This window comes from Drosophila sechellia, unplaced genomic scaffold, assembly GCF_004382195.2.
Source record: "Drosophila sechellia strain sech25 unplaced genomic scaffold, ASM438219v1 2R_2, whole genome shotgun sequence".
Classification (NCBI taxonomy): domain Eukaryota; kingdom Metazoa; phylum Arthropoda; class Insecta; order Diptera; family Drosophilidae; genus Drosophila; species Drosophila sechellia.
In genome coordinates this window covers 1408723-1433537 of record NW_022611043.1, presented here as the reverse complement: position 1 = coordinate 1433537, position 24815 = coordinate 1408723, and the positions used below count along the sequence as shown (strand labels likewise).

General features: G+C 36.9%; 1 protein-coding gene, 2 long non-coding RNA genes and 1 pseudogene across 10 annotated transcripts in view; 2 read left to right on the top strand and 2 right to left on the bottom strand.

Moving 5' to 3' along the window:
- The first annotated feature begins 474 nt into the window (after positions 1-474).
- LOC6620434 lies at positions 475-1512 on the top strand (annotated as a pseudogene).
- A 4100-nt stretch (positions 1513-5612) lies between these two features.
- On the bottom strand, positions 5613-7427 carry LOC116802442. The gene is made up of 2 exons (XR_004362743.1): positions 7286-7427; positions 5613-6784 (listed from the first exon to the last, which is right to left on the bottom strand). It is a non-coding gene; the product is annotated as an uncharacterized LOC116802442 (long non-coding RNA).
- LOC116802437 (coiled-coil domain-containing protein 40) overlaps positions 7418-24815 on the top strand; it is a 104431-nt gene continuing 87033 nt past the window's right edge. For 3 of the 6 annotated variants that reach the window (XR_004362738.1, XM_032726915.1, XM_032726916.1), the window contains exons 1-2: positions 7452-8314; positions 8365-8507. Coding sequence is in view for 4 of the 6 variants with exons in the window: in XM_032726915.1 (XP_032582806.1) it covers positions 7503-8314; positions 8365-8507 (955 nt within the window). In the remaining 2 variants the exon portion in view is untranslated. Of the gene's footprint in view, positions 8315-8364; positions 8508-24815 lie in introns of all 6 variants that reach the window. The other 3 variants (XR_004362737.1, XM_032726913.1, XM_032726914.1) reach the window with 2 other exon arrangements.
- LOC116802441 lies at positions 16291-18392 on the bottom strand. Of its 3 annotated transcripts, XR_004362741.1 has the most exons (4): positions 17680-18392; positions 17001-17613; positions 16577-16694; positions 16291-16523 (listed from the first exon to the last, which is right to left on the bottom strand). It is a non-coding gene; the product is annotated as an uncharacterized LOC116802441 (long non-coding RNA). The 3 variants fall into 3 exon arrangements; XR_004362740.1 differs by lacking the exon at positions 17680-18392 and having other exon boundaries at positions 17001-17648; XR_004362742.1 differs by lacking the exon at positions 17680-18392 and having other exon boundaries at positions 16577-16591; positions 17001-17647.

Here is a 24815-nt window from a genome sequence, read left to right as displayed (position 1 = left end):
AATCGTTAAATAGGTTGTCAAAGCTAAAGTTTGTATTTGTGTTTTTGTTGACATTTTTTATAAGGAAGAAGTCGTCGGCGTATGCATTAAATTTTATTTCTCATTGCGCTGATTTTTGTTGTGGCGCAATCGAATTTGCTTGGAATTCGGGAGTCAGCATAATATTTTCGAAAGTCTTTTTGGATACCACCAGCTATAGTCGCGCATTTTCAACAAAGAGCAAGCATAGGGATGACATAAAAGAGGGGAAGGACGAAAGCAAAGAGAGCAAACCGATAACAGTTACTCAGAACACTCGCACAGCTGACCCAGAACCTGGCCTAACGGTAAAGTGATTGTGTCGTACAACAAGGGAAACTTGACAGCGAAACGGAATCGAAAGTGGCCTAAAATCGCGGAGCAGAGAGGAAATCAGTCCGCCAACCGCGGGGGCCGAAAATCGAAATCACAGTCCACAAAAGCGATTCGCAAAGTACTATCTTGGTGCTACTCTTATACAAAATGTTCCAAGTCCTGCCCCGTCCGTTAAGGTCCACGTTCCACTGCATAGCGTCATCCGTGGTCACAGTCGTCTTAATGGCATGGGCCCGACCGCTGGGCGTACTATTCCTGGACTACTTGTCCAGGCTTCCGCGTTGTGCCTACGGACGAGCTGCGCGGCAAGATGAACACTTGGCGGCAGAGGATCGACAACTGGCGCCACAGCAGTCCCAGCATGTTCTGCTTGCCCAGCAGCGGTTGCTTTGGCACTCTCGCAGTGCTCGGGGTCACCTTATCTCCGGATCCACGCTGGTACTGACCATCCTGGTCGTCTCCGCACTAGTCTCCACCAAGTACACACTCAAGCTGCTGAAGATCGAGCACAGGGACTTTCAGTGGTCGGAGAAGCTGAACTACAAAGACTTGGAAGACGAGGACGATGACGATCGCAGCGACGATATACCGTCGGAGCACCTCATTCCGGATGCAATACCCGAGATTGACGAGCATTCCACAGACGAAGACGCGGAATTAGCTCCGCTGGCGCCCAAGAGGCAGGAGAAGCCGCAGCCACAGGAGCAGCTGGCCAAAGAGAGCGAAGATATGAACTGCCGAAAAGGTCACTTCAAGCATGACTCGTCGATGTCCACCACCTCCTCCTCGTCGGAGGAAAGCCTGTCAAAGGGGCTGCAGTTCCCCGATCACAACACCGTAGATACCGCTGGCAATCCTCAGTTGCGTCAGATAACCGCTGGCACGGATGTGAAAACGCAGGCTCAGGCGCTCCTGCGAACAGCTGGAAGCTCCTGTCCAGCCTTGTTTCCGGCCTGGTGCAATGGGGAGCAGGTGCTGCAGTCGGTACCAGCGATGGCACGGATGCAAGTCGAGATCGTGACCAGCAGCGCATTGTCACCGCCCTGGATTCGTCGGACGAGAGCGATTTTGAGATACTCGAATCGGATGACTTTAAGTAAAGATTGGATAAATCGGCGATCGGCTCGATTTGTCGTATTATAAAGCTAATGTCTTAACATAAATATGCATACACAAAAAGAACTTAACAAATCGACAAATCGATTCCCTGGTGGAGATCAGTTATATATTTTGCTACACACTAGTGCTATATATACTTACATATATACTAAACTAATCGTCCTAAAGTTAAGTCAAAACTTTACCCCATTTTTGTTTTTCTGCCTCTTGCTTTGTACATTTTTTTGTTTTTATAACCCTATGCTTATTACTATTTTACTTTATGACTTTAGTTTATATTTGTCCTGTGTGCGCTTATCTACTGACCACAAACAAAAGAAAAAACGAGCGACGGCACGCAACTTGTACATATAACACAGATCCACTTACACTTACCTATATGTATGGGTTTATTTTGATGTCGCTGTGAGGGCGTTAGCTACTTAAGAATCCAAATCAAAGATTGATTGACCAAAAGGTGCAAATAAATAACGCAGACGAAACCATGAAGAGATTTGGTTCGGCGCTGTCTGAAAACGTATTCGCCATATAACGTGCACAAATCATTTCAGCGTTATACAAAATTAGAAGACGCTATCCTTTTTCTGGCGACTGCGCTGGCCATCATTTTGCGTTGTACAACATAAATGCAGTAACACACTTTCTTTGTATTCTTAATATTATTTGTAGGGCTGAGCTAAGTTCGAGATATGTTTTTCATCTGCATTTTGTGCTATTGGGGAGGGGGTATAGTGATGTGGGTTGTTTCGGAACTCCTCTAAAAAGTTCCAGTCGCCGGAGAGGTCAGAAAAATGTTGTGCAAATATGTTAGCAATTTCGTTGCTAGCCAATGTAGTCTCATTGTTTTCTGGGTTTTCGATGGCATTTGCTAACTGTGTAATAATATTTTGCAGCTCCCCACGTATTTTGCATAATTTCCACTTGCGAAACTTTCACCACACACACACAAACAAAGAGGAACGAGAATGCAAGCGCTGCTATACAAAAATAAAGTAAAGTCAACTCCAACTCAACAAACAGAATATTAAATTTCAACTAATATACATTTTTTGAGCACATCCACTCTTTAAAGTCGAACTGGAGCCATCGAGTCAGAAAAACAACAAAAATGAAGTACATCCTATATATAAGCCAATATCCTATATATAACCATCCTATCCTATCTCGAGATCGTATCACACCAACAACTCACAAAGTAATGGAACCGACTACAACTAACATCCCTTCGTCTGTCAGCCACCGAACAATGCCAAATTCTTCCTTTGCAAGTGTATTAAAATCAGGAATCCAGGTACCGACAGCAGTCACCTCCAGCATCCAGCATAAAATTCACCAAATAAACACAAATGAACATGCAACAACAGCCTATTGGAGTTGAAGCGATTATGCTCTCGATGCAGCAAAGCATGAAAGACTTTATGACCTTCATGCAAGAAACTATGCAAGAGCTTATGAGGAACCAAAACATCCTTATTCAAATGCTCGTTTCATCTAAAACAGGATAATAACTCCTGCACAAGCTAGAACTTGCTCAGTTTTTAGCCAACAGAAACATTGACGTTATGCTACTCTCAGAGACTCACCTTACCGAAAAGTACAACTTCCAAATTCCAGGATATAAATTTTACTTTACGAATCACCCGGATGGCAAGGCCCATGTAGGCACTGGCATACTAATACGATTGCGAATTAAGCACCACTTTCTTGGTAATTGGCAAGAAGACTGCTTACAATGTACCTCTATAAACCTCCAATGCCATAACGGTTCTCTCACTCTGGCTGCTGTCTATTGCCCAGGTCGCTTCAGAATCTCAGAGAAAAAACTCACAACACTTTTTGAATCGTTTGGTGAAAGGTTTGTTGCAGCTGGCGATTGGAATGCCAAGCACATTTACTGGGGATCTCGGATAGGGAACCCTAAAGGAAAACAGCTGTACAACGCAATCATCAAACCGCAACTCAATCTTAACTATTTTTACCCGGGAGCGCCTACATACTGGCCAGCAGATCCCATGAAGCTTTCAGATTTGATTGACTTTGCCATCACAAAAAGGATATCCCAATCAATGATTACAGCTGAGGCACTTCCAGAACTCTCATCTGTCCGGTGCTCCTTCATCTTTCAGCTACAACACCTGGAGCGACCGTGTTGGCTTACAAGCAATGGGACCAACTGGGCGAGGTACATAAAATATTTGTTCCCATACCGGGTTTTCTAGCCTCCTCGAAGCCGAGCAAGACATTGATCAGTTTGCTGGTGATATAGAATCAATACTTGAATCAGCAGCAAAAGCGTCAACTCCACAAGACAACCATGTATGCAGTATGAAGTTTAACAAGACAAGTAGAGATACTGAACTGCTTGTGCTTGAAAAATTACGTCTTTGAAGGGACTTCTCACAGAATTACCAAACCGCTTAAGAAAGAAGAAGCGGGCGCACAACTAAGGTATATCAAGAATCTCACACAGGTACAAAGAACTCGTTGTGGAAGGACCACAAGAACCTACAAGCACCAACAGAAACGGTTGTACCTCTCCGTTACTCTACCGGAAACTGGTCTCGCAGTGACACGGACAGAGCAAGAGTCTTCGCTGATCATCTTAAAAAAGTATTTCAATCAAACCCAGCCACTAACTAATTTAGTCTCCCGCCTTTAACAGCATCTGACTTAGCACCACTAGATCCTGTAGAATTTCGACCAAGCGAATTAACGAAAGTCATTAAAGAGCAACTCAAGACTGGAAAATCGCCTGGCTACGACTTAATAACCCCGAAAATGATCATCGATCTCCCAATGTGTGCAGTTCTACGAATCTGCTTGCTCTTCAACGCAATTACTAAAATTGGATACTTCCCTCAAAAGTGAAAGAAATCAATTATAATTATGATCTCTAAGCCTGGGAAGGACAAAACACAGCCATCATCATGCAGGCCAATAAGCTCACTTACTTGTCTATCCAAGTTATTTGAAAAAGTGCTGCTGCTACGCATCAGCCCCCACCTCAAAACACACAACACACTCCCATTGCACCAATTTGGTTTTCGGGCAAAACATGGAGCCATTTAACAGGTTAACCGCATCACAACAGAAATTCGCTTTCAACAGCCTTTGAACACCGTGAATATTGCACAGCTCTCTTCTTAGACGTTGCACAAGCATTCGATAAAGTATGGCTGGATGGACTTATGCTTAAAATAATCAAACTGCTGCCTCAAAACATACATAAACTTCTAAAGTCTTACCTATATAAAAGAGTGTTTGCGGTCAGATGCAGTTCAAGCACTTCAAGCGATTGTACTATAAAAGCCGGAGTGCCTCAAGGAAGTGTTCTGGACCCAATTCTATACACCCTATACACGGCGAACATCCTAACAAACTACCAGCTAACGATATCCACATTCGCTGATGACACTGCAATACTAAGTCGATCCAGATGCCCAGTAAAAGCTACGATGCAACTAGCACGCCATCTAACGTGTGTCGAACATTGGCTTGCAGATTGGCGCATACGAGTAAACTAAGAAAAGTGCAAACAGGTAACATTTACCCTAAACAAACAAAGCTTGCCCTGCTCACCTGGCGGAAACACATAGAGGCCAAGACGACACACCTCAGGCTAAAAGCAAGGGATGTACACTGGCTTATAAACGTTCGCCCTCCCCTAAGCTTGGAGTACAAAGTCCTCTTATATAACTCCGTTCTAAGACCCATATGGACCTATGGCTTCGAGCTATGCAACGCATCGAGAAGCAACATTGACATAGTACAGCGAGCACAGTCTAAGATTCCGAGGATCATTGCTGGAGCTCCAGTATCTTCGGAACGAGAATATACACAGAGACATACAAATAAAACTTGTCATTGAGACAATAGCAGAGAAGAAAGTAAAATACAATGAAAAACTAGCCTCACATCCAAATCCTCTTTCAAGAAAACTTATTCGAGTATGCAGCCAAAGCCGACTGCACTGGAACGACCAACCAGCCCAGCGTTAAATTTGTTAGGCCACACAGCACGAATCATTTCATAAAATGATATTTAGTTAGTTTAGAATAAAATTTGAAAAGTTATTGTTAGTCTCATAAGTAAAAGGGAAGATTCAACAAATAAGCAAAACATGGAAAAAAATCACTGGATAATGTTTTGTCTGAATGTATTCGAGTGGTTCAAGATTTGTTACATTGTTTTTTACATAGATAGTATGAGTATAGTCTATAATTATGTTGGTGATTAATATTTCTTCTAATTGGACCGAACAATTCAATGCTTTTATCATGTTATTGCCTTCTATTATAGTTTCTCTATTGATACAGTTTTGGTTTAAGATAGTCTTGGGAAGGTTCCAAGTTGTGATTATATTAGGTTCTACATATTTTATTTCAAAATCAGAATGTGTTTTACTGTATCTACATTGTGTTGGGACCTGGTTTAGTATACCAATTATACATTTATTTACAACTAAGAACTTGCCGTGTATGTTTGATTATTGTGTGAAAAATATTTGTCATGTATTGTTTCGGTTAGTATGTAACTTTTTCCGTCTGGGTAGGGTATTATTTTAAAAACGGGTGTTTTGGTTATTTCTCTTGGAATATGGGATATTATCAGAATTTCGTTCGTATCAGATTTAAGCCAAGCTGACGTTTTGATATTAAGAAGTTTTTCAGAATTAACGTGGACTAATGAATCGTGTTTATAATTTTTGCATTAAAAGATATGTACCTTAGCGTGTTAGTTTCAAACCAAGCTCTATGTTTCAATGTATTCAGTAAATTGCTGTAAATTAAAAATGTTTAAATCTATCATATGTTCTTTTTCAAAGTTATGATTTAAATGACTATTCAATTCGATTCTTTTGTTAATGACTTCTATTACGTGGTTAAGTTCGCTTATTTGTACATTATTTTTAGAAATGTTGGCTATTTTTGTAATAAAGTTTCTTTGCCTTCTTAATCTAAAGTACCGAATAAGAACAATTTTAATTGTTCCCATAAAGTTAACAAGACCGCTTTTACTACGGCTTACAATTAAAATTAAATTATACCGTTCATTTCTCTGTTAAGTTTTACTACTAGATACTGTATTTGTGGTGAGTTATTAAAAGGTTGAGTTTGTTTAATAAGTTCTTCATAAGTATTTTCGGGTTTAGTAAAGTTAATAGATAAGTAATGATATTCGTGGTTTATCGGCAAATCTATTGATCTGGTTTGAAAGATTAGGTTTTTGGCCTGGATAGGAGTTACTTCTAGGTATTGAGTGTTAATTGACGATAGGAGGCTTAATATGAGTTTCATGCTCGGGAGCAGGCCTGGAATTATCGTTATTAGATTTACTTTTACTAATTTCCTTATTTTATTTTAAAATTAGATTTATAGTGTATTATTTTTCTACCTCTATTTGTTTCTTCGTTAGTCGTTTTTGATTTAAGTAGAGGGAATTCTTTGAAGTTTATGTCGTGTCTGTTTTCAGTGAGTTTGTCAATTTTGTTTACTTTATTTTGTTGAGGGTCATAGCAAAGACACTAGAATATTTATTTATTCTAGTTATTCTAGTGTCTTTGTTAAAGTGCAATGCACATAAAGGCGGAGTCTCTCCGTAAATAGCTCTTTTAGTTTCAAGTCAATCTATACTGCTTACTTCTATCAGGAATTCTTCTCTTCTCTTCTATTCTCTTCTCTTACATGCGCCTTGCCACTCCTACATAATTGGATATATCTTTCTTTTGTAAGCCGCCCAAAACGGCCAAGCCCAGAATTTTCAACAATTTTGGATATATTTTCGTAGTTTTAATAGTCTTGTAATAGTTTACCTTTTATAGTTTACCTTTCAGCTTGTTAATACATAGTATTTTCTACAAAAAATCAATATATAAGGTGGAGTACACCTTTCTGTTCCTTAACTACATATATCGATCATAGCAACCACTTTGTTTATTTACAGACATAAGTGACGTTTGAAAAATATACAACATTACGAAGGCCGAAATATATTTAGTTTTCAACACCTATTTTTACATATATTATAAAATGTCTGATCCTGAAGATATTGATTGTGATTTTCCCATTAGCTTTGAGCCTAATCCTGAGACATCTCCTGAACCAGAGGAATTGGGCCTTCTTCCCCCAAATCACCCACTACTAAGCAAGTTTCAGGACTGTTTAAAAGGTCACTTAATACGTACTAAACGTGGTATAGAAAATGAAATTGCAGAAATAAAACACCATGTTAAACTGAGAGAACAGCGACGAGAGGAGCAAGGATTGACATTGTATGATATGCAACAAAAAATGAAATTTCAAGAAAAACAAATTATGGAGTTATCCGCTGTTATAGAAAAACATTTAAAAAATCGACAAGATGAAGAATTTAACACAAAAACCTTAAAAGCGGAAAACGAAGAAAAAATTAAGTTAACTAAGTCACAAAAAACTCTTTACCATGAAAGAATGGCAGAACTAGGTGACATGCAAAGTTTAGGAAGTAACATCAAAAGATGGGCTTGTTCCGTTGAGGATGAAGTAAAAAATGCTAAACGCATTGTTAGTAGAGACGCCCAGTTGCAAGACCAGCTATCACAGGAAAAACGAAAATCAGATATACTCTTTTATCGGCTGGATATAGAAATAAAAAAGAGAGAAAACGAGTTACTGTCGATTTGTGAAGAAGAAGCTACAATGAAAGAAGTGATTAATATTTTAAATATGAGCATAGCAAATGCAAATACAGATTTAGAGGTTTTGCAAAATGAACACAAACGGCTCACACAGGCATGGAACGAGGTTATAATAGCCATTCAGTTGAGAGATAAAATTTTATTTCAAGTACAAAGCGCAGCAAGGTAAGCTAAGCAAATGAAAAGGATTTAAGTTTTTTAACATTGATTTTAAGAAAACACAGGGAGGCAATGAAACACAATATAGCGGGAATAGAAGCTATCAAAAAACAAATTGGAAAGGAAATGGAACTAAATAAAAAATTGGATTCATTTAAGCAACGACTGGCAGATGAAACTAATTCCTTAAGAAGGGAATGTAAGTATTTCATTGTATATTTCTAGTTATGTGAATACCTGTTAAGCGGTATATCAGATTTCCGATCATATCTGTACATGTCCGTCTGTCCGTCAGCATACACTTCGGGATTACTGGAACAATTAAAGCTAAAAAGTTTAGATAAGATATGCATATTCCAATAAGACACAGCCCAAGTTAACTGTTAACTGATGTTGCCACACCATCAATCCGACCAAAACTGTAAAAATGTAACATGTTTTCAAATTTTTAAATTTTTTATTGGACTTGTAAATGTATATTGACATGCTCACACTTTAAGAAATATAATATATTTTCATTTTTTTATATGTACATCCGTTCCCTTACATGTCTATACCGTATACATCACATATATATAATTAAATGCTTGCAATACTCATATGTGAAAAAAATATAATTTTTATTTCACTGAATGATTACAAATTTTTTTATTTTTGTTGAAGAACACCGACCGATTACAATTAGGTCTCAAACTGAACTCGTCTAATTATTCTGATTTGATTGACGTTCAAGCCTCGGTATCGAGCTTTTCTGATATGGACTTTGGACTTAAGGGATCTGATCAAGTGAAGAGAAAGAGCTTTGGAGTTGCTGACTTTAATCGTCTTTGGATTTCTCTTGGATTCAAGTGCATTCGCTCTTGGATACAAGTGCTCTTAGATTCTTATAGTTTTGTTTATTGAAATCGAATACGTTTGTTTTCGTGATTGCGAGTCCGAGCTTTGAACGTGGGGACATGACGATGGGGTGAGGGCTTAGGCAAGGAATGTTTAAATTATGGGACGGATGTTTAGTCTACCAGTGGGTGACTTATTTGGAGTTGGGAATTTTCCACTCAACCCAATCTTGAGGATCATATTATTCTTATCTGGAATCCATTAGGTACATGCGGAGTAGTGGAGGGGGTATTTGGGTATGCTGTGTAGGCATGTGCTTAAGTCTTAGGGACTTATGGATATGTCACTCCCCAACCTTTGAATTTGGCCTGTCCTCAGGTCGCTAGATTTGGATATAGCATAATATTGTTTCCTAGTTGAATATTTTCATTGACATTAGTTTCTAGGTGCGGATGTTCTTCTTTTTGTTTACAATATTTGACAATAATTTTCTTAGGTATATTTTTAAGCTTATATGCTAAATACAGAGTCATGATGACAAATGTTGTAATGCATATAATTTGAAAGAAGTTATAGTGTTTTACATGGGATTTTATCATTTCTTTTGTTTGTAAGTGATTTATTGGTTCTAAGCGTGTAACATTGTTGGTGTTATAAATTGTTTCTGTAAAATCTGCTAGATTATTTGAAATTATGAACTCATCTATTTGCATGGTACAATTTTTAATTTTAATAATGTTGTTTCCTGAGATTACTATTTTGTTATTTGTACAATCTTGGTTGACAATTGTTTCAGGAATATTCCATGTAAAAGTATATTGGGTTCTATTTAATTTATTTGAAAATTTCTATGGGTTTTAGTGTATTTGCAATGAGTTTGCTCTTGTTTTATAAGTCCAACAATACATTTGTCGAATATTACTGTATCTGTATCCTTATGAAATACTTGATTGTTGAATATATAAAATTTATCGAAAATTTGCTCGGTTAGAATATAGTTATGTTCATCTGGGTACGGAACTATTTGAAATATAGGAACTTTAGTGACTTCGCTAGGAACTTGGGAAATAATCAAAATTTCGTTCGTATCTGTCTTGAGCCAAGTTGATGTTTTTATCTTTAGCATTTTCTCCGAATTTACGTTTTTCAAATAATCGTGTTTTAGTAATTTTGGGTTAAAGATTCCTAGTCTGGTTAATTGCATACCTAACTCTATATCTTCTATGTATTCTGTGAACTGTTGGAGGTTGAATATAAGTATCGCAATTTGTTGGTTTAGTTCTTTATCTAACTTGAGCTTATTAATTATGTCAATACCGCTGTTGATTATGTCGACAATCATATTTAAATCATGGGTTTTTACAGAGTCTTCTGACATGTTATTAATTTTTTCTTCTAGCTCTTCCCTGTCGTCTTCATCTAATGTACCGAATAAGTATTTATAAGCTTTCCTACTACGTTTAAAAGACCTCTTTTGCTTCGCTGAATAATTCTTAAACCATTTATTTCCCGTTTTAGTTTATCGACTAAATATTGTATCTGTGGTACATTGGGATAATCATTTGCTTCAGTTACCAGGTTTTCGAACATTAGCATTGTCTTTGTTATGTTTATACTGTAGAAGGCTAGAGGTACGCATACATAAGTTCAGTATAGCAACATAGTATATAAACATTAAGTGTATAAACATTAAGTCATGGTTCGCTTTCGGGTGGCATTCTCTCTGTTTCGCAACATCGGCTCTGTAGCAACAAGCAGAGAGGCAGATCAGTAACGGAGAGGGAGTCCGTCGATTGCTAAAGTTGGAAATGCAAAGTACCGAATAAACTTAAGAGGCTAAATCCTGCGTTCCTGTTTTATTTAAATAAGAGGGTTTATAGTACCCCTACAATACTCAATGATATTCGTAGCTGGTTGGAATTTCCATTGTTCCAGTTTGGAATATAAGATATCCATTTTTCGCGCTTATTGGGTTTACTTCGATATTGCTGCATTTAACCATGGTGATAAATGATAATATGCAACTAAGCATTATTAGGAATGTGCTGTGTATCTTGCTCTCCATTGGTTGGTCTGGAATTATCGTATTTATTCTTATTAAATTTTTTCTGTTTCTTAAACTTTGATTTATAATGTACGATTTTCCTGCCGCGATTTGTCTCTTCAAAATGTTTACTATCCACTTGTTCAATTTTTCCTGTCTTTTTAAATGGGTTAGTAATTTTACTCTTTACAAGTGGAGCCTGTCTATATTTTGTGTCAACTTCAAAATTATGTCTATTCTTATTAAGGTATTCTATCTTATCAATTTTGTTTTGTTGTACGTTAAAGTCTGGACTACCTGCATATAGAAAAATGTCCGCTGGATATCGTTTGGTACTATTATGTTTGGTTTTGTGATTGTATACGTATAATATTGCTTCGAATTTTGTGCACCTATCTTCAATGTTTTGTTCGTTTCCAATGATTCTTAGTTTTTCGTTTACTGTTTTATGGAATCTTTCTATATCGGATACACCATTTTTACTTGTTGTTACAGAAATTTCAACACCTTCGGATCTTAACCAGTTCTGCAAAGCTATGCACATAAAAGCTGAGTCTTTGTCCGCTTTAATTTCCTGTGGCTTTCCCATGTCATTGAATATTTTGGTAATGGCTCTTTTTGCTTCTAACCAATCTCTACTTTTTACTTCTACAAGATACAAGATAGGAAGATCTGGTTTTCTGTGAGATAAAAATCTATCACGTATTTTTCCCTTGTGTTAAATATTTCGGGTGTTGTTTCGTATGCCAGTTTTGTGTCTCGATGTTCTGTTTTTGCCAGATTACAGATAGATTCATTGATAATGTTTTGGATTAGCTTTTGACTATCGGGGTAATAGTATTTTTCTTTAAACCAATTAACGGTTTTTTTTAATACCTGGATGTAAAAGTTCTTTATGTTTCTTTAAGATTAAGTCCTTAAATTCCGCATAAGTTAGTATGTCAATGAGCTTGGTTGTACATCTCAATAGTTTTGTGAAATTGTTAGGGCTTATGATTTCAGTAAATGTCCTCTGAAAAATCAGAAAGTCTTCATCATTAGGGAAGTAAATTGCACTTTTCTTGGTGGACACATATTCCTTAATGAGGTTTTTGGCGAATTCAAGTGTCATGTCTTTATAAATTATTTTAATCTTTAATTTTTGAAAGAAGTGAGTTACACTTGTTGTGTCACTGTCGCCTTTTTCTATCTCTATTTGTCTAGAGAAGAAATTGATTGGTCTCTCTGTTATGGATATATAATTGAAATTATCTTCATTGGCACTATGTATAGTTGCGTTTGCGCAGTTTGCGACTTCGCCAACCATGACTTCTTCTATCTTTGTGCGGGAAAGAGCATCCGCGACAAAATTTTCTTTGCCTGGAAGATATTTTATTTTATAATCAAATTCATTAAGATTGATTTTCCACCTATGTAGTTTCATGTTCGGTTCTTTGATATTATTGAGCTATACCAATGGCTTGTGATCACTCATTATTTCAAATGGCCTTCCGAATAAGTATGACCTGAAATATTTTGTCGCCCAAACTATAGCTAACAATTCTTTTTCAATAGTAGCATAGTTTATTTCGTGTTCGTTTAGCGTTCTTCTGGCATAACAAACGGGCTTATGGTTCTGTGATAACACTGCACCAATAGCTACATTACTTGCGTCAGTTGTTAGAGAAAAGGGCTTTGAAAAATCAGGGTAGATTAATATCGGGTCTGATGTTATCAAAACCTTTAGTCTTTCAAATGATTCGATGTAGTCTTTGCATTTCATATCTATTACAGCACCTTTCTTTAGTTTAAGGGTCATGGGTTTAACTATTTTTGCAAAGTTAGGAATAAACTTGTGATAGAATCCACATAATCCCAAAAATGATTTTATTTGTTTAGGTGTCTTTGGTAATGGAAAGTTTTTGATCGGTTTGGTTTTGTTTGGGTTAGGTTTGATGCCGTTTGTTGTGACAATGTGTCCTAGGAATTCAGTTTCTTCATGAATTCACATTTATCTAGCTGCAATTTCAAATTGGCTTCTCTCAGTTTTTCAAAGACTTTCTTTAGAGATAAAATGTGTTCTTCCAATGAAGTGGAATAAACAATAATATCGTCTAAATAGACTAAACAATCTTTGTAGATCAAATCTTCCAGAAGATTATTCATACATCTCTGAAAAGTAGCTGGAGCATTTTTTAAACCAAAGGGCATACGAGTATATTCATAGTGCCCATGCTTAGTGGAAAAAGCAGTTTTTGCAATAGAATTTTCATCCATCTGTATTTGGTGAAAATCTTTAGCTAGATCTATTGTTGTAAAATATTGGCATCTACCCAATTTGTCCAATATTTCGTCCATTCGGGGAATGGGAAATTTGTCATTAACAGTTATCTAGATTCCTGTAATCGACTACCAACCTGAATTTTTGTTTCCCAGAGGCGTCTGGCTTCTTGGGGACCACCCAAATAGGAGAACAGTAAGGGGATTTTGATTTGCGAACAACCCCTTGTTCTATACTCGTTACATTCGCGTAACTCATTGTTAATCGCGAAGTTGACTATATCGTCGTCAACGGACATGGAATCGAGATGTGTTACATCATTGTCCACTGTGTCACTAACAACATTTGAAATGAGGCATTTAGGTGATGCGGTCTCTTTCTTTTGTTGTTGACGCTTTGGTTTAAGGCCCTTAGATGTGGTCTTAACCTTTTGCGTCTTTGGATTGATTTTCTCCACTGGGGCAGAATCAATCTTTTGCTGCGGGTCGAGGCATTTGGATGCGGTCTCGCCCTTCTTTTTTACATACAAAAATTTAAATGTTTTCGAGCCTAAAATTACTGTATTATTATCATAGTTTATCTTTGCTTTTGTATCTTCTAAATACTTTCGACCTAACAGGAAATCATAATTGTCGGAAAATTTCTGGATATAGAATTTTTGAACAGACGGATAGACTGAAGTGGGTTTTATTATTATACTTTTCTTTAGTTTAATTGGCCCTTTAATAGTGTATACTGTTAGATTTTCTTCGTTTTCTTTTATATATTCAAAATTTTCCCTTATAATGTTTATTGATGATCCTGTGTCGATCATTCCTTTGTAAATTTTATTATGATAACTTATTTCTACATAGGGACTGGTGTGTCCTTCTCTGTCACTTGTGTGTCCGAGGCAGCTTGATGAAAATTTACATCTATTCTGTACTGGTCACTTTGACTCTCGCGTTGTCTTTTTATCGGTTTTTGATTATTAAAATTATTTGAAGTCGAGGGTTGGAAGTTAGGGGATTATTTTACGACTTCTAATGCTGCATCCACTAGTAATCGCTTCACTGCTCCATATACGACGTGTGCTTGTCTCGGATCTTGTGTTGGGTATAAATTAAGTAGTTGTTCTACATGATTCACGAATCCAGATAGTCTGCCAGGTGTGACATCGTAGTAGTTTAATTCTTTTATTTGATTATGTAGTTGGTTTAAATGGATTTCCGATAATTGTGGAACCGACATGGTGTATTTATTTTTTTGGTTTTTGGTATTTGGTTTTTGAATTTTAAGTTTTGAGGTTTTTAGGTATTTGGTTTTTAAACTATAAGTTTAAGGTTAGATTACGGAATTGAAAGTTTTTAATTAACTTTGGTTCCGACCGCACGGGATTTTATTTAAGTTCCACTTTCACGTAGATTCTTTTGCGGATCTCAAAATAATGTTAGAATCACTGTTTTAATTCGCCAATCCTGGATAGTTAGTTGTATAACGTATCCTTCAATGGATCAGTACCGTACTAAAAGGACTTTATTTTTATTGGATCCTACCGACTGCGCCAATTAAATGCTTGAAATACTCATATGTGAAAAAAATATAATTTTTATTTCACTGAATGATTACAACTTTTTATTTTTGTTGAAGAACACCGACCGATTACAATTAGGTCTCAAACTGAACTCGTCTAATTATTCTGATTTGATTGACGTTCAAGCCTCGGTATCGAGCTTTTCTGATATGGACTTTGGACTTAAGGGATCTGATCAAGTGAAGAGAAAGAGCTTTGGAGTTGCTGACTTTAATCGTCTTTGGATTTCTCTTGGATTCAAGTGCATTCGCTCTTGGATACAAGTGCTCTTAGATTCTTATAGTTTTGTTTATTGAAATCGAATACGTTTGTTTTCGTGATTGCGAGTCCGAGCTTTGAACGTGGGGACATGACGATGGGGTGAGGGCTTAGGCAAGGAATGTTTAAATTATGGGACGGATGTTTAGTCTACCAGTGGGTGACTTATTTGGAGTTCGGAATTTTCCACTCAACCCAATCTTGAGGATCATATTATTCTTATCTGGAATCCATTAGGTACATGCGGAGTAGTGTAGGGGGTATTTGGGTATGCTGTGTAGGCATGTGCTTAAGTCTTAGGGACTTATGGATATGTCACTATATATATATTATAGTATATTGTATGTTATATGTATTATATAATATAATTATAGTTATAATTAATAATAATTATAATTAAATCTATTGTATGTATATGTACATGTATGTATGTATATTATATACATATGTACATATGTATATTATATGTATATATAACTTTGTCGTTTTTGTCTGATAGATGAAGAATTAATTTAGTTCCATGAGTCTTCTTTTTCAACTTACAGTCATATATTATACTCAACGGCAATAAATAGATTTTCAGCTTATCAATCACAATCTTCAATTCATTCATAGTCCCTAAAAAGTCATAGACAAAAATTGAATAAATTAGTTTAAATGTATTAATCTTATATGAACGCAATTTCGGGCCAGATTTAATTTGTTATGCTAACCGTTTTATACTGATTAATTTACTCACAAATGCTGATATTTTGCAATGCTCCCAAATATATATATATATTACAAGAACAATATACTACGTGATAGATATACCCCTATATGTATATGTTCAACCATTCCTTCCAACCATTTAGACTATGTAAAATTGTCATATATACTCCCACAGTTCAATACACAAGTTTTCATCAGTGAAACACCTCACAATTTGTATGAAAACTATCTATGTATGAATCGCTAAAACAAAGCATAACAAATCACTAAATCCTCAATGATTTTTAAAGAGACAGAAATTTCGATTGTGTAAGAGTATTGCCTTTTTGGCAATTTTCATGTCAGTTTTTTCATCTCATTTCATCGATGAAACATTACTTCTTATTAGTTATTTATTATTTCTATGCGTAGGATTTAAATTTAAGAATAAAAAATACATATTAAATTCCAAAATCTGGAGCGTCTTGTTGTCCTACGGAGTTAGGGATAGTTTCTTTTGTGGAACTTGGGTCCACATGTCCGTCCGATTAACCTTAAAGTAAAATATATTAGTATAATGTATGCAAAAATGAATTACAACTTTACCTAAATTGATCGATTCTGTGAGTAGTATTTATTGTTGTTAATAAATTAAATCAATTACTTGGAATAATTAATGGATTAAATTCTTAAAAATGGTACTTAATTAAAATCGCTTCTGCTTCTGAAAAAAGGGCATGTCTTTTAGAAACACAATATGTTTTATCTACTTACAGTATGTCAAGAAACTGTTGACTTTAAAGGTAAAAATAAGGAGTTCTTTGCTTAAATAACCGCAATTTTTTTATACAATATAATAAAACAATATTTATTTTACTTATAAATCGAAAAACAAATTAAGAATATTAAATATACAAGAAAATAAACAACAAATTCCAGTTTACACACTGTGGCACTTTTGGTACATATGTATGTACATAATTAGTCTTTTAATGTTCCGATGCACATTACAAATTTACAAATTTCTTACTTGAGTTTTATTTATTCTTTATTATTTCGAAGATAAAAGTTAAATGTTTGAATATTTAATCAGTCACGGCTGCGCTGCTCGCATAAGATGCAAGCGGCCAGACTGCTTAAATGAAAAACGTCTATGCTCATACATAAATGTGTAAATGTGCATACATACAATGTGAACGCACCAGAAGTTGTATTTATGTAAATTAAACAATTATTAAGGTTTTTCAAATAATAATTATTCTTCTTTATTAAGTGCATCAGAATTCGACTGATCCCTTTTGAGCTCTGTCTAAAACTAAAGTACAATTTCATATTCAAATATTTATAGCGGCACTTCTGCTGCTATTTCTGTCAACGTTGCGCCTCGTGACTTCTCACACCACCACGTCCAGAATGCTAACGCTGCGCCTGTGGGTGTCCGTTCACAGTAACCGCAAATTCCGCTGATTTATCGCAATAAATTCCGACCGGATACTGACTTAGCATTCAGTTCAGTATCATTGACCTTACTTATCATAACTCCTCCCTTAGTTAAGTGAGGGCCGTCATCGGGTCTTGGCAGAGCTGTCTCTGGTTCGATTAGGCGTTGTCGTTCGAGCCAGCGACAGGCGATGTAAACAATGCTGAAACAGGCGAATGAGATGGCGAAAGTGATGGCACTGCTTACGATCGGTCTCGATAATACTGACTTGGCTTTTAGGCTACCTTCAAGCTCAGCTCATGGAGGTAGAGCAGGTGATTTTTGTAGCTCGTGACGTTGACTTGAGTCACGACGGATGGTGCTGGTTTCTGTTTCAAAGACTTGTACTGGTTGATGAATAATGTCCCATTTAGGAACATTGGTAAGACCCCGTGATTGTTCGGTTGAGGCCTTTTTGATCAGTGACTCTTATGGAAGCGTCATTAATGATGATGATACCTTCGTCGACCTGGGTTATTGTATCTAGGTGGCTGGATCGGGTGTTGGATCGTGGCTTCGCATTGGTTTATTGCAATGGTCTTTGAGCCGCAATCTGCGACTATATTGTTGTGTTCTAAGTTTACTATTGTATTTTTATGTTGAACAGGATAAATTTTGATCTTTTTACTGACTAACTTAGGGTTTGGAAATTTAATTAAAAAATATATCATATTATTGTTTTGGAAAACTTTAACTTTGGCTACTTCTGAAATGTCAGCTACGCTGGCATTCGTGAGTTGTTCATTTTTAATTTCTTTTATATCAAAGGTGAGTGAAGTTACTATATTTTCTTAACTAGTAATGATTATTATATTTTTTGCTAGCATTGTTTCAAACAAATGTTCAGTGTCTATTTCGTCGGCTTTGTTGATATCATTTAAGGTTTTTGTCAATTGGTTTTATAATATGGTGTTTATTTCTACCTGTCTATTTTCTGCCTCTAACAATTGTTCTTGCCGGAACCAAAGCTGTTCCCTAACAAGGTAATACTACGTTTATTTCTATGACAGAATTTCTTAACCTAGTAAAAAGCAAAATGTAATTAAGAAATGCTCGTATTTTTTATTTGAGAGTGTCCTTGTTGACTACCCTTCCCTTAATAAGAACCGTCGTACCTAAATCGGCTTCGATCGTTTCTTCCGAGCATAATGGTGTTAGCTTGTTACCTAACCGTTTGTTTGATTTTAACCAAACTTTGTTGCCTACTTGATACTCTCGGTGAGATTTTGTCTTGTTGGCTTGTTCACGTGTTTTGTCTTGGGTTTCCCGGATCCTTTTTTTGATTTTCGATTCTAGCTCGATTGGTGTTGATATCTACTGGTTTCTTGTTTGTAACTGGTTCTATTATAAGCGGTTGTTGCTAAAAGGATTAGATCGATTGTGTCATCGATTAATTTATCTACTTTTAAGCAACGGGCAATCTTCACGAGTGTGCTATGAAATCTTTCCACTTGCCCGTTAGATATGCTATGTAAAGGAGGGGCGTTTGCTATTGTTATGTTAAAATTATTAAGTATCATTGTGCGAATTGTTTCTGAATTAAGGGATTTCTCGTTGTCACAGTAAATGGTCTTTGTGCCAGGGAAGAAATCTATAATCTGCAAGAGTGGGCCTTTGATATCAGTGATTGCTCGTGTACTTAAAGGTTGAACTATGGCGAACTTGGAAAACTTGTCAATGCACGTTAGAAAGTGTTGCTTGTCTATGTAGAATATATCTACGTGCAAAAGTTCTCCGGCGTAGGATGGTATTGGGGTTTTTTCTAGTGTTTGCTTGACAGGGTGACGTTTGTACTTTGCCTTTGAACAAGTTTTACAATTTATGGCCACTTCAGCTGCTAAGCGGCTCATTTTCGGGAAGAAGTAATCGCGCAATGTCTGTTGAAGTTTTCTTGGTCTGCTTGATGCCATGTTCTGTGGTTATTATTTCAGTTTGCTTTGTCCTGTCAGTAATGTCCGTTACCAAGTATTTACAATACCTGAATGTCGTTGAGGAGAATGGGTCTATTAGTCTGTGTTGTAGGAAGGTTAGTATTGGGAGTTTGCACTGTATGGCATTCACAACGTTTGCATTTACTAAGTCCAGTACAGTGTGCCATAGGCTTAAATTGGATTATATGTCGGAGCTTGTCCTTTAATATTATAAAGGTTTTAACTGATGGTATGTCTGTGTGTTCAATAATAATTTGGTTTCTAAAGCAATTTGCTGGTTTGTCGGATGTCTCAATTGTGTAAGAGATTGTTCGCTGTGAATTGTAGAAATGTTGGAGTCATTGTCGGATTCGTTCGAGTCAGAGTGGTTGTCTAGCGCGTTAACATTTTGACGGGACAGGGCATCAACTACATGATTTTCCTTGCCTGGTTTAAAAATGATATTGGCGTTGTGTTCGTCGATAAAAGCTTTCCAGCGTTTTATTTTTTCCAGCTTCTTAGGTTTTTTTATGCCCAGACTATCGCAAGAAGTTCTCGTTTGTTAGTCGCGAAGTTTATCTCATTGTCGCGTAGCGTCCTGAAGATCATTGTGATCGGTTTTCCGTCATGGGCCAAAACCGCCCCCAGTCCATGTGCCGCAGCATCAGTTGTGAGGTCAAATGGTCTGTTGACGTATGGGAATGTAAGGAGCACATCTTCTGATGCCAGGACGTTTTTCAACCTTTCGATTGCTTGTTGTTGGCTTTGGTTCAGGTTTACTCTAACTTTCCTGGATTGGTTGGCACTTATTTTCCCGTAATCACCTTTTAAGATATCTGTAAAAGGTCTGGCTATGCCTGCAAAGCCTTTATGAATGAAGCACCTGTAGTAACTGGATAAGCCTAAGAAGAATCCGAGGCCGAAAAGAGTATTTGGGGGTTTGAAATTTTTTATAGCCTGAACTTTTTCAGGCGAAGTTTTTAATCCATTACTTGACACAATGAATCCCAGGTACTCCACGCTCTGTTTGAAGAACTTAGATTTTTCCATAGAAATTCTCATGCCAGCTTCGTATAAACTTTTCAGAACCCAATCGGTGTGTTCTTCTTTTATTTCGGAAAAAATAATGACGTCATCAACATACACGTAACATGTTTTTCCTATTTGTTCCCTAAGAACGTCATCTATTGACCTTTGAAAAATGCAAGGAGCATTTTTTAAACCGAATGAATGGAAGTCTACAGAACTCGTATTTACCGGTTTTAACGGAGAAAGCTGTTTTCTCTCGATCCCTTTCAGTTAGCTCAATCTGGTGGAAACCCGAAGTAAGGTCAAATTTTGTGAAATATTGAGCCTTACCCATGTTGGACAGTATGGTGGAAATATCAGGTATGGGGTATTTGTCGTCTATTGTTTTTTGATTTCATTTTCTATACTTTTCTATAGACGTTTTTTCTTGTGACCATTTTCGTCACGGCCTTTTTTGTCAACAACCCAGATTGGGTTTTGTATGGGGATCTAGACGGCCTTATTATGCCATCCGCTAAAAGTCGTTTGACCTCTGCGTTGACAAAATCAGCAACGCCCATTGGATACGGGTATAATTTTGAATATACCGGTTCTCCGTCCATGCGTATTGTAGAAACGGTGTTTATGTTGAAAGGTAGGTAATCGTTAGGATCCGCGAATGCTTTTGATCTTTGTTTGATCATTTTGTTAAAATTTTCATTGACCTCCAGTGGAATGTTACTGTCGTCAATTTTGACACTTCATAAATTGTAACGGCTGTGAGCAAAATTTGTGTGGAATTGAATTGCTTGTAAGATTGATGGTTGCATCAACTTTTTTTAATAAATCGAGGCCTATTATGCCGTCAACATTTATTAAACTGTTTAGGACGAAGAAGTATGCCCTCGTCCCCAATAGATAGATAAGGCATTTCTGCTCTCTCTTCGTATGCCCGTGTATAGAATTGACTTGAAACGGGTTGTCAACTGGTGCAATGGCTTTCAGGAAGGGAAGTGGGATTATATAATTTTTGGATGCTCCCGTATCTATCAGGAGCTTAATATTCTGCCCTGCTACTGTTCTTGTAATATACAGGGATGTTTCCCCTAAAAAATTGCACTGTTCGTCGTCGGATGCGCCATCGTCATCGGCTGCTAATACCTCTGATTGTGCTAACAATTCGTATTCTGATGAATCTTTCTGTCTCTGTGATTCCTGGGACGTGTGATGCAGCATTTGTCTGCTTGGATTGGTCATTATATCCCCTAAACTGGGTCTGTTGCCCAGAACATGTTGAGGTATCAACCTCCATAGGCTCAAAGCCTTGATTATTTGGGAGGGCGTGGCGTTGTTTTGAACTACCAGCCTTCTGACCCTGTGATTGATTATTTGGTCCGTTGTTGGACTTCTCGGGGCCTGGCCCCTATTAAAATGTGATAGTTGGAACCGTCTGAATTTTGTTGACCCTGTGCGTTGTTTCGCCACCCTTAGGTCTTATGAGACGAGGATTTCTGGTATTTTTCTTAGTTATGCTTAGCATAGACGGCTTTGAATACAGAGCTCTCATTGCACGTTTCTGCCTCTTGTGCCAATGCAAAGGCTGTTGGCAGATCCTTTGGACGTGCCGAAAAAACTGTCTATTTGATGGATTTTTTCAGGTCATCAATGAAGCCAATGAAGGCCTGCTTCCTCGTGTGACATTATTGTCTTGTTGGTTATAAGTGCTAGCTTCTTTTCTATGTCGTCATAATACTTTAGCAGGGGCATATCGCCCTGTCTAAGTGTTGCGTGTTCTTGTTGTATAACATGCAGTGGTTTTATCTGCGTATGTGAAGTCTAGTCGTGCTATAATCGCGTCGAAATTCAACACCGTACTAAATGAGGATAGTGCTGAATTGACAGTTTCTCTAACTTTGTTGCGTATAATTGCAACAGCCTGATAGTGTTTCGAACTCCAATTATATGGTCTAAAGAGTTCGTAAGCAACCGTTGCTGCTTGGCGCCAGGAAACGTAATTTTCCTGTTTGCCATCGAATTCTGGGATGGACTTTACGATATCTAAGGGTTCGTCGCACGTAATCCCTGGCATTACTTTACCTTTGGAGTTTCTGATTTTATAGATAGAGTATCTATTTGTAGTAGCATATTCTGTGTCGCGTCAGCTAATCTTTGTTCGAAAACCGCCGACTGGTGTTCAAGCGCGGCCTTGACCGCCTTTTCTACCATATTTAGATAGATCGCTTCGAACTGTTTACCCTGCGCAGCTTGTGCTGCTGCGGGGTTTCCTGTTGTCCATTGTTCTGTATTCATTATTGTAACTTGTTCGTTTTTAATTTCCCCCCTGTAACTAGGTATTGTGTCTTCGTCACTACTGGAATTACTCCGATTCAATAGCTTTTATTGTACTGAACAAAATTTTGATATTAGTTTACTACTACTCTCACTAGGCCAATGAATCGAAAGATTCAATTTTTATTTAATTTGTTTTTGAAAAAAAAGTCAATGAACCTCTCACTTGCATTTTTTGTTGTTATTCTAGTGCAGCTGTATAGTGTCGTTATGTGTTGATCCGCTCATGTGCTCATCTTTGGCTGGTTTTTTATTTAGTGCAGTTGTGTGTTCTTCTTTTTTTTTGTTTTTTATTACAGTTCAATATCAAAAATTTTTAATTTAAACAATTGTCGATTATTACGTGCTCAAAAGTAGTATGCCATTTACTAAATGAGTTTATATTATATTATTGCACGCCTTATATAACCTTTTCGTTTTATTAGTACGTTTTAATAAATTTTTTTTGCACCTTTCCGTCGCGAGTTCTTTTGATCAGGTTTCAGATCACTTCTACTGCTAGGTTGGGCGCCATTTAAACAATTATTAAGTTATTCCAAATAATAATTATTCTTCTTTATTAAGTGCATCAGAATACGACTGATCCCTTTTGAGCTCTGTCTAAAACTAAAGTACAATTTCATATTCATATTCATATTCTGGACGTATGGCATTCAACTGTGGGGCACTGCATCGAAAAGTAACATCAACATTATCCAGACATTCGAAAACAAAACGCTCCGCACAGTCACAAACGCTCACCCTTTCCACGATAATGCCACTATACACGAGGTCCTCAGCTTCCCCTGGGTGAAGGATGAGATTAAGAAAAGCAGCAGGCAGTACATGCAGAGGCTTCAAGACCACCCAAACAACCTGGCACAAGACCTGATGGACACCAGTCAACGCACCAGGAGGCTGCACCGATCACACCCTTTGGACCTCTCTGGGATTAGACACGCAAATTAAATTAAATTATACACATACATTATTATATACTTCATACATACAATATCGACAGTTATTGTATAGTTTCGCAACAATTTATGTAATCAATTAATTCTCTACCGTTAAGTTTAGTCATCAAATTTAATGATTGTCCGCGAAGGACAGTTTTAAATTAATATATCCAAAAAAAAAAAAAAAAAAAAAAAAAAATATTCAAATATTTATAGCGGCACTTCTGCTGCTATTTCTGTCAACGTTGCGCCTCGTGACTTCTCACACCACCACGTTCAGAATGCTAACGCTGCGCCTGTGGGTGTCCGTTCACAGTAACCGCAAATTCCGCTGACTTATCGCAATAGATTCCGACCGGATACTGACTTAGCATTCAGTTCAGTATCATTGACCTTACTTATGATAACTTGTATGTACATGCATCGCTTGTGTGATTCGATTGTGCGAACTTGGTGACACTTGCACTTCAAATATATTTTGTTATTTTATAAACATTTTCCTATGGTTTTAATGGTTAGCATATGATCTGTTTATAATTATTATTTTTTTTTGTTTGTAAACTTTATTAATTGGAATTAAACAAGTTTAGTGCTACCTATGTGTCAGCTTTACCAGGTTTTACATAAAATTTTACAGCATAGGCATACCAATATATACATTACTTATACATTACTTTACATATTAAGTTAGTTTCTTTTCCATGCACAAATCTCGATGCGAGATCATGTGGGTGGAATCATTTTAGCCTTCTTTTTTTCGGGGGATGGATAAGCCTTCTCGCCAGGGTGGGAACCTAGTCGCCGCATATAACTTTCCGCATGGGTCCTCAATACATCGACTATCTTTGGAATATTAAGATCTCTTTCTATATCTCTGGTTCTTATGTACCAGGGGGAGTTACATAGTGATCTAACTACTTTACTTTGAGCAACTCTTATTTTATTCTTATTAGTTCTGGCCGTAATTCCGTATATTTGCAACGCATACTTCCAAATTGGGGTCAGGATGGATTTATACAGGCGAACTTTATTTGCCAATGTGAGTTTGTTTCTTCGGCGATAAGAGCCACGACATTTTTGCAGCCTTTGAAAGTACTGCTTGCTTGATCATAGTCGTATGTCTTTGAAACGTTAGTCCTCTGTCCAAAATCACCCCGAGG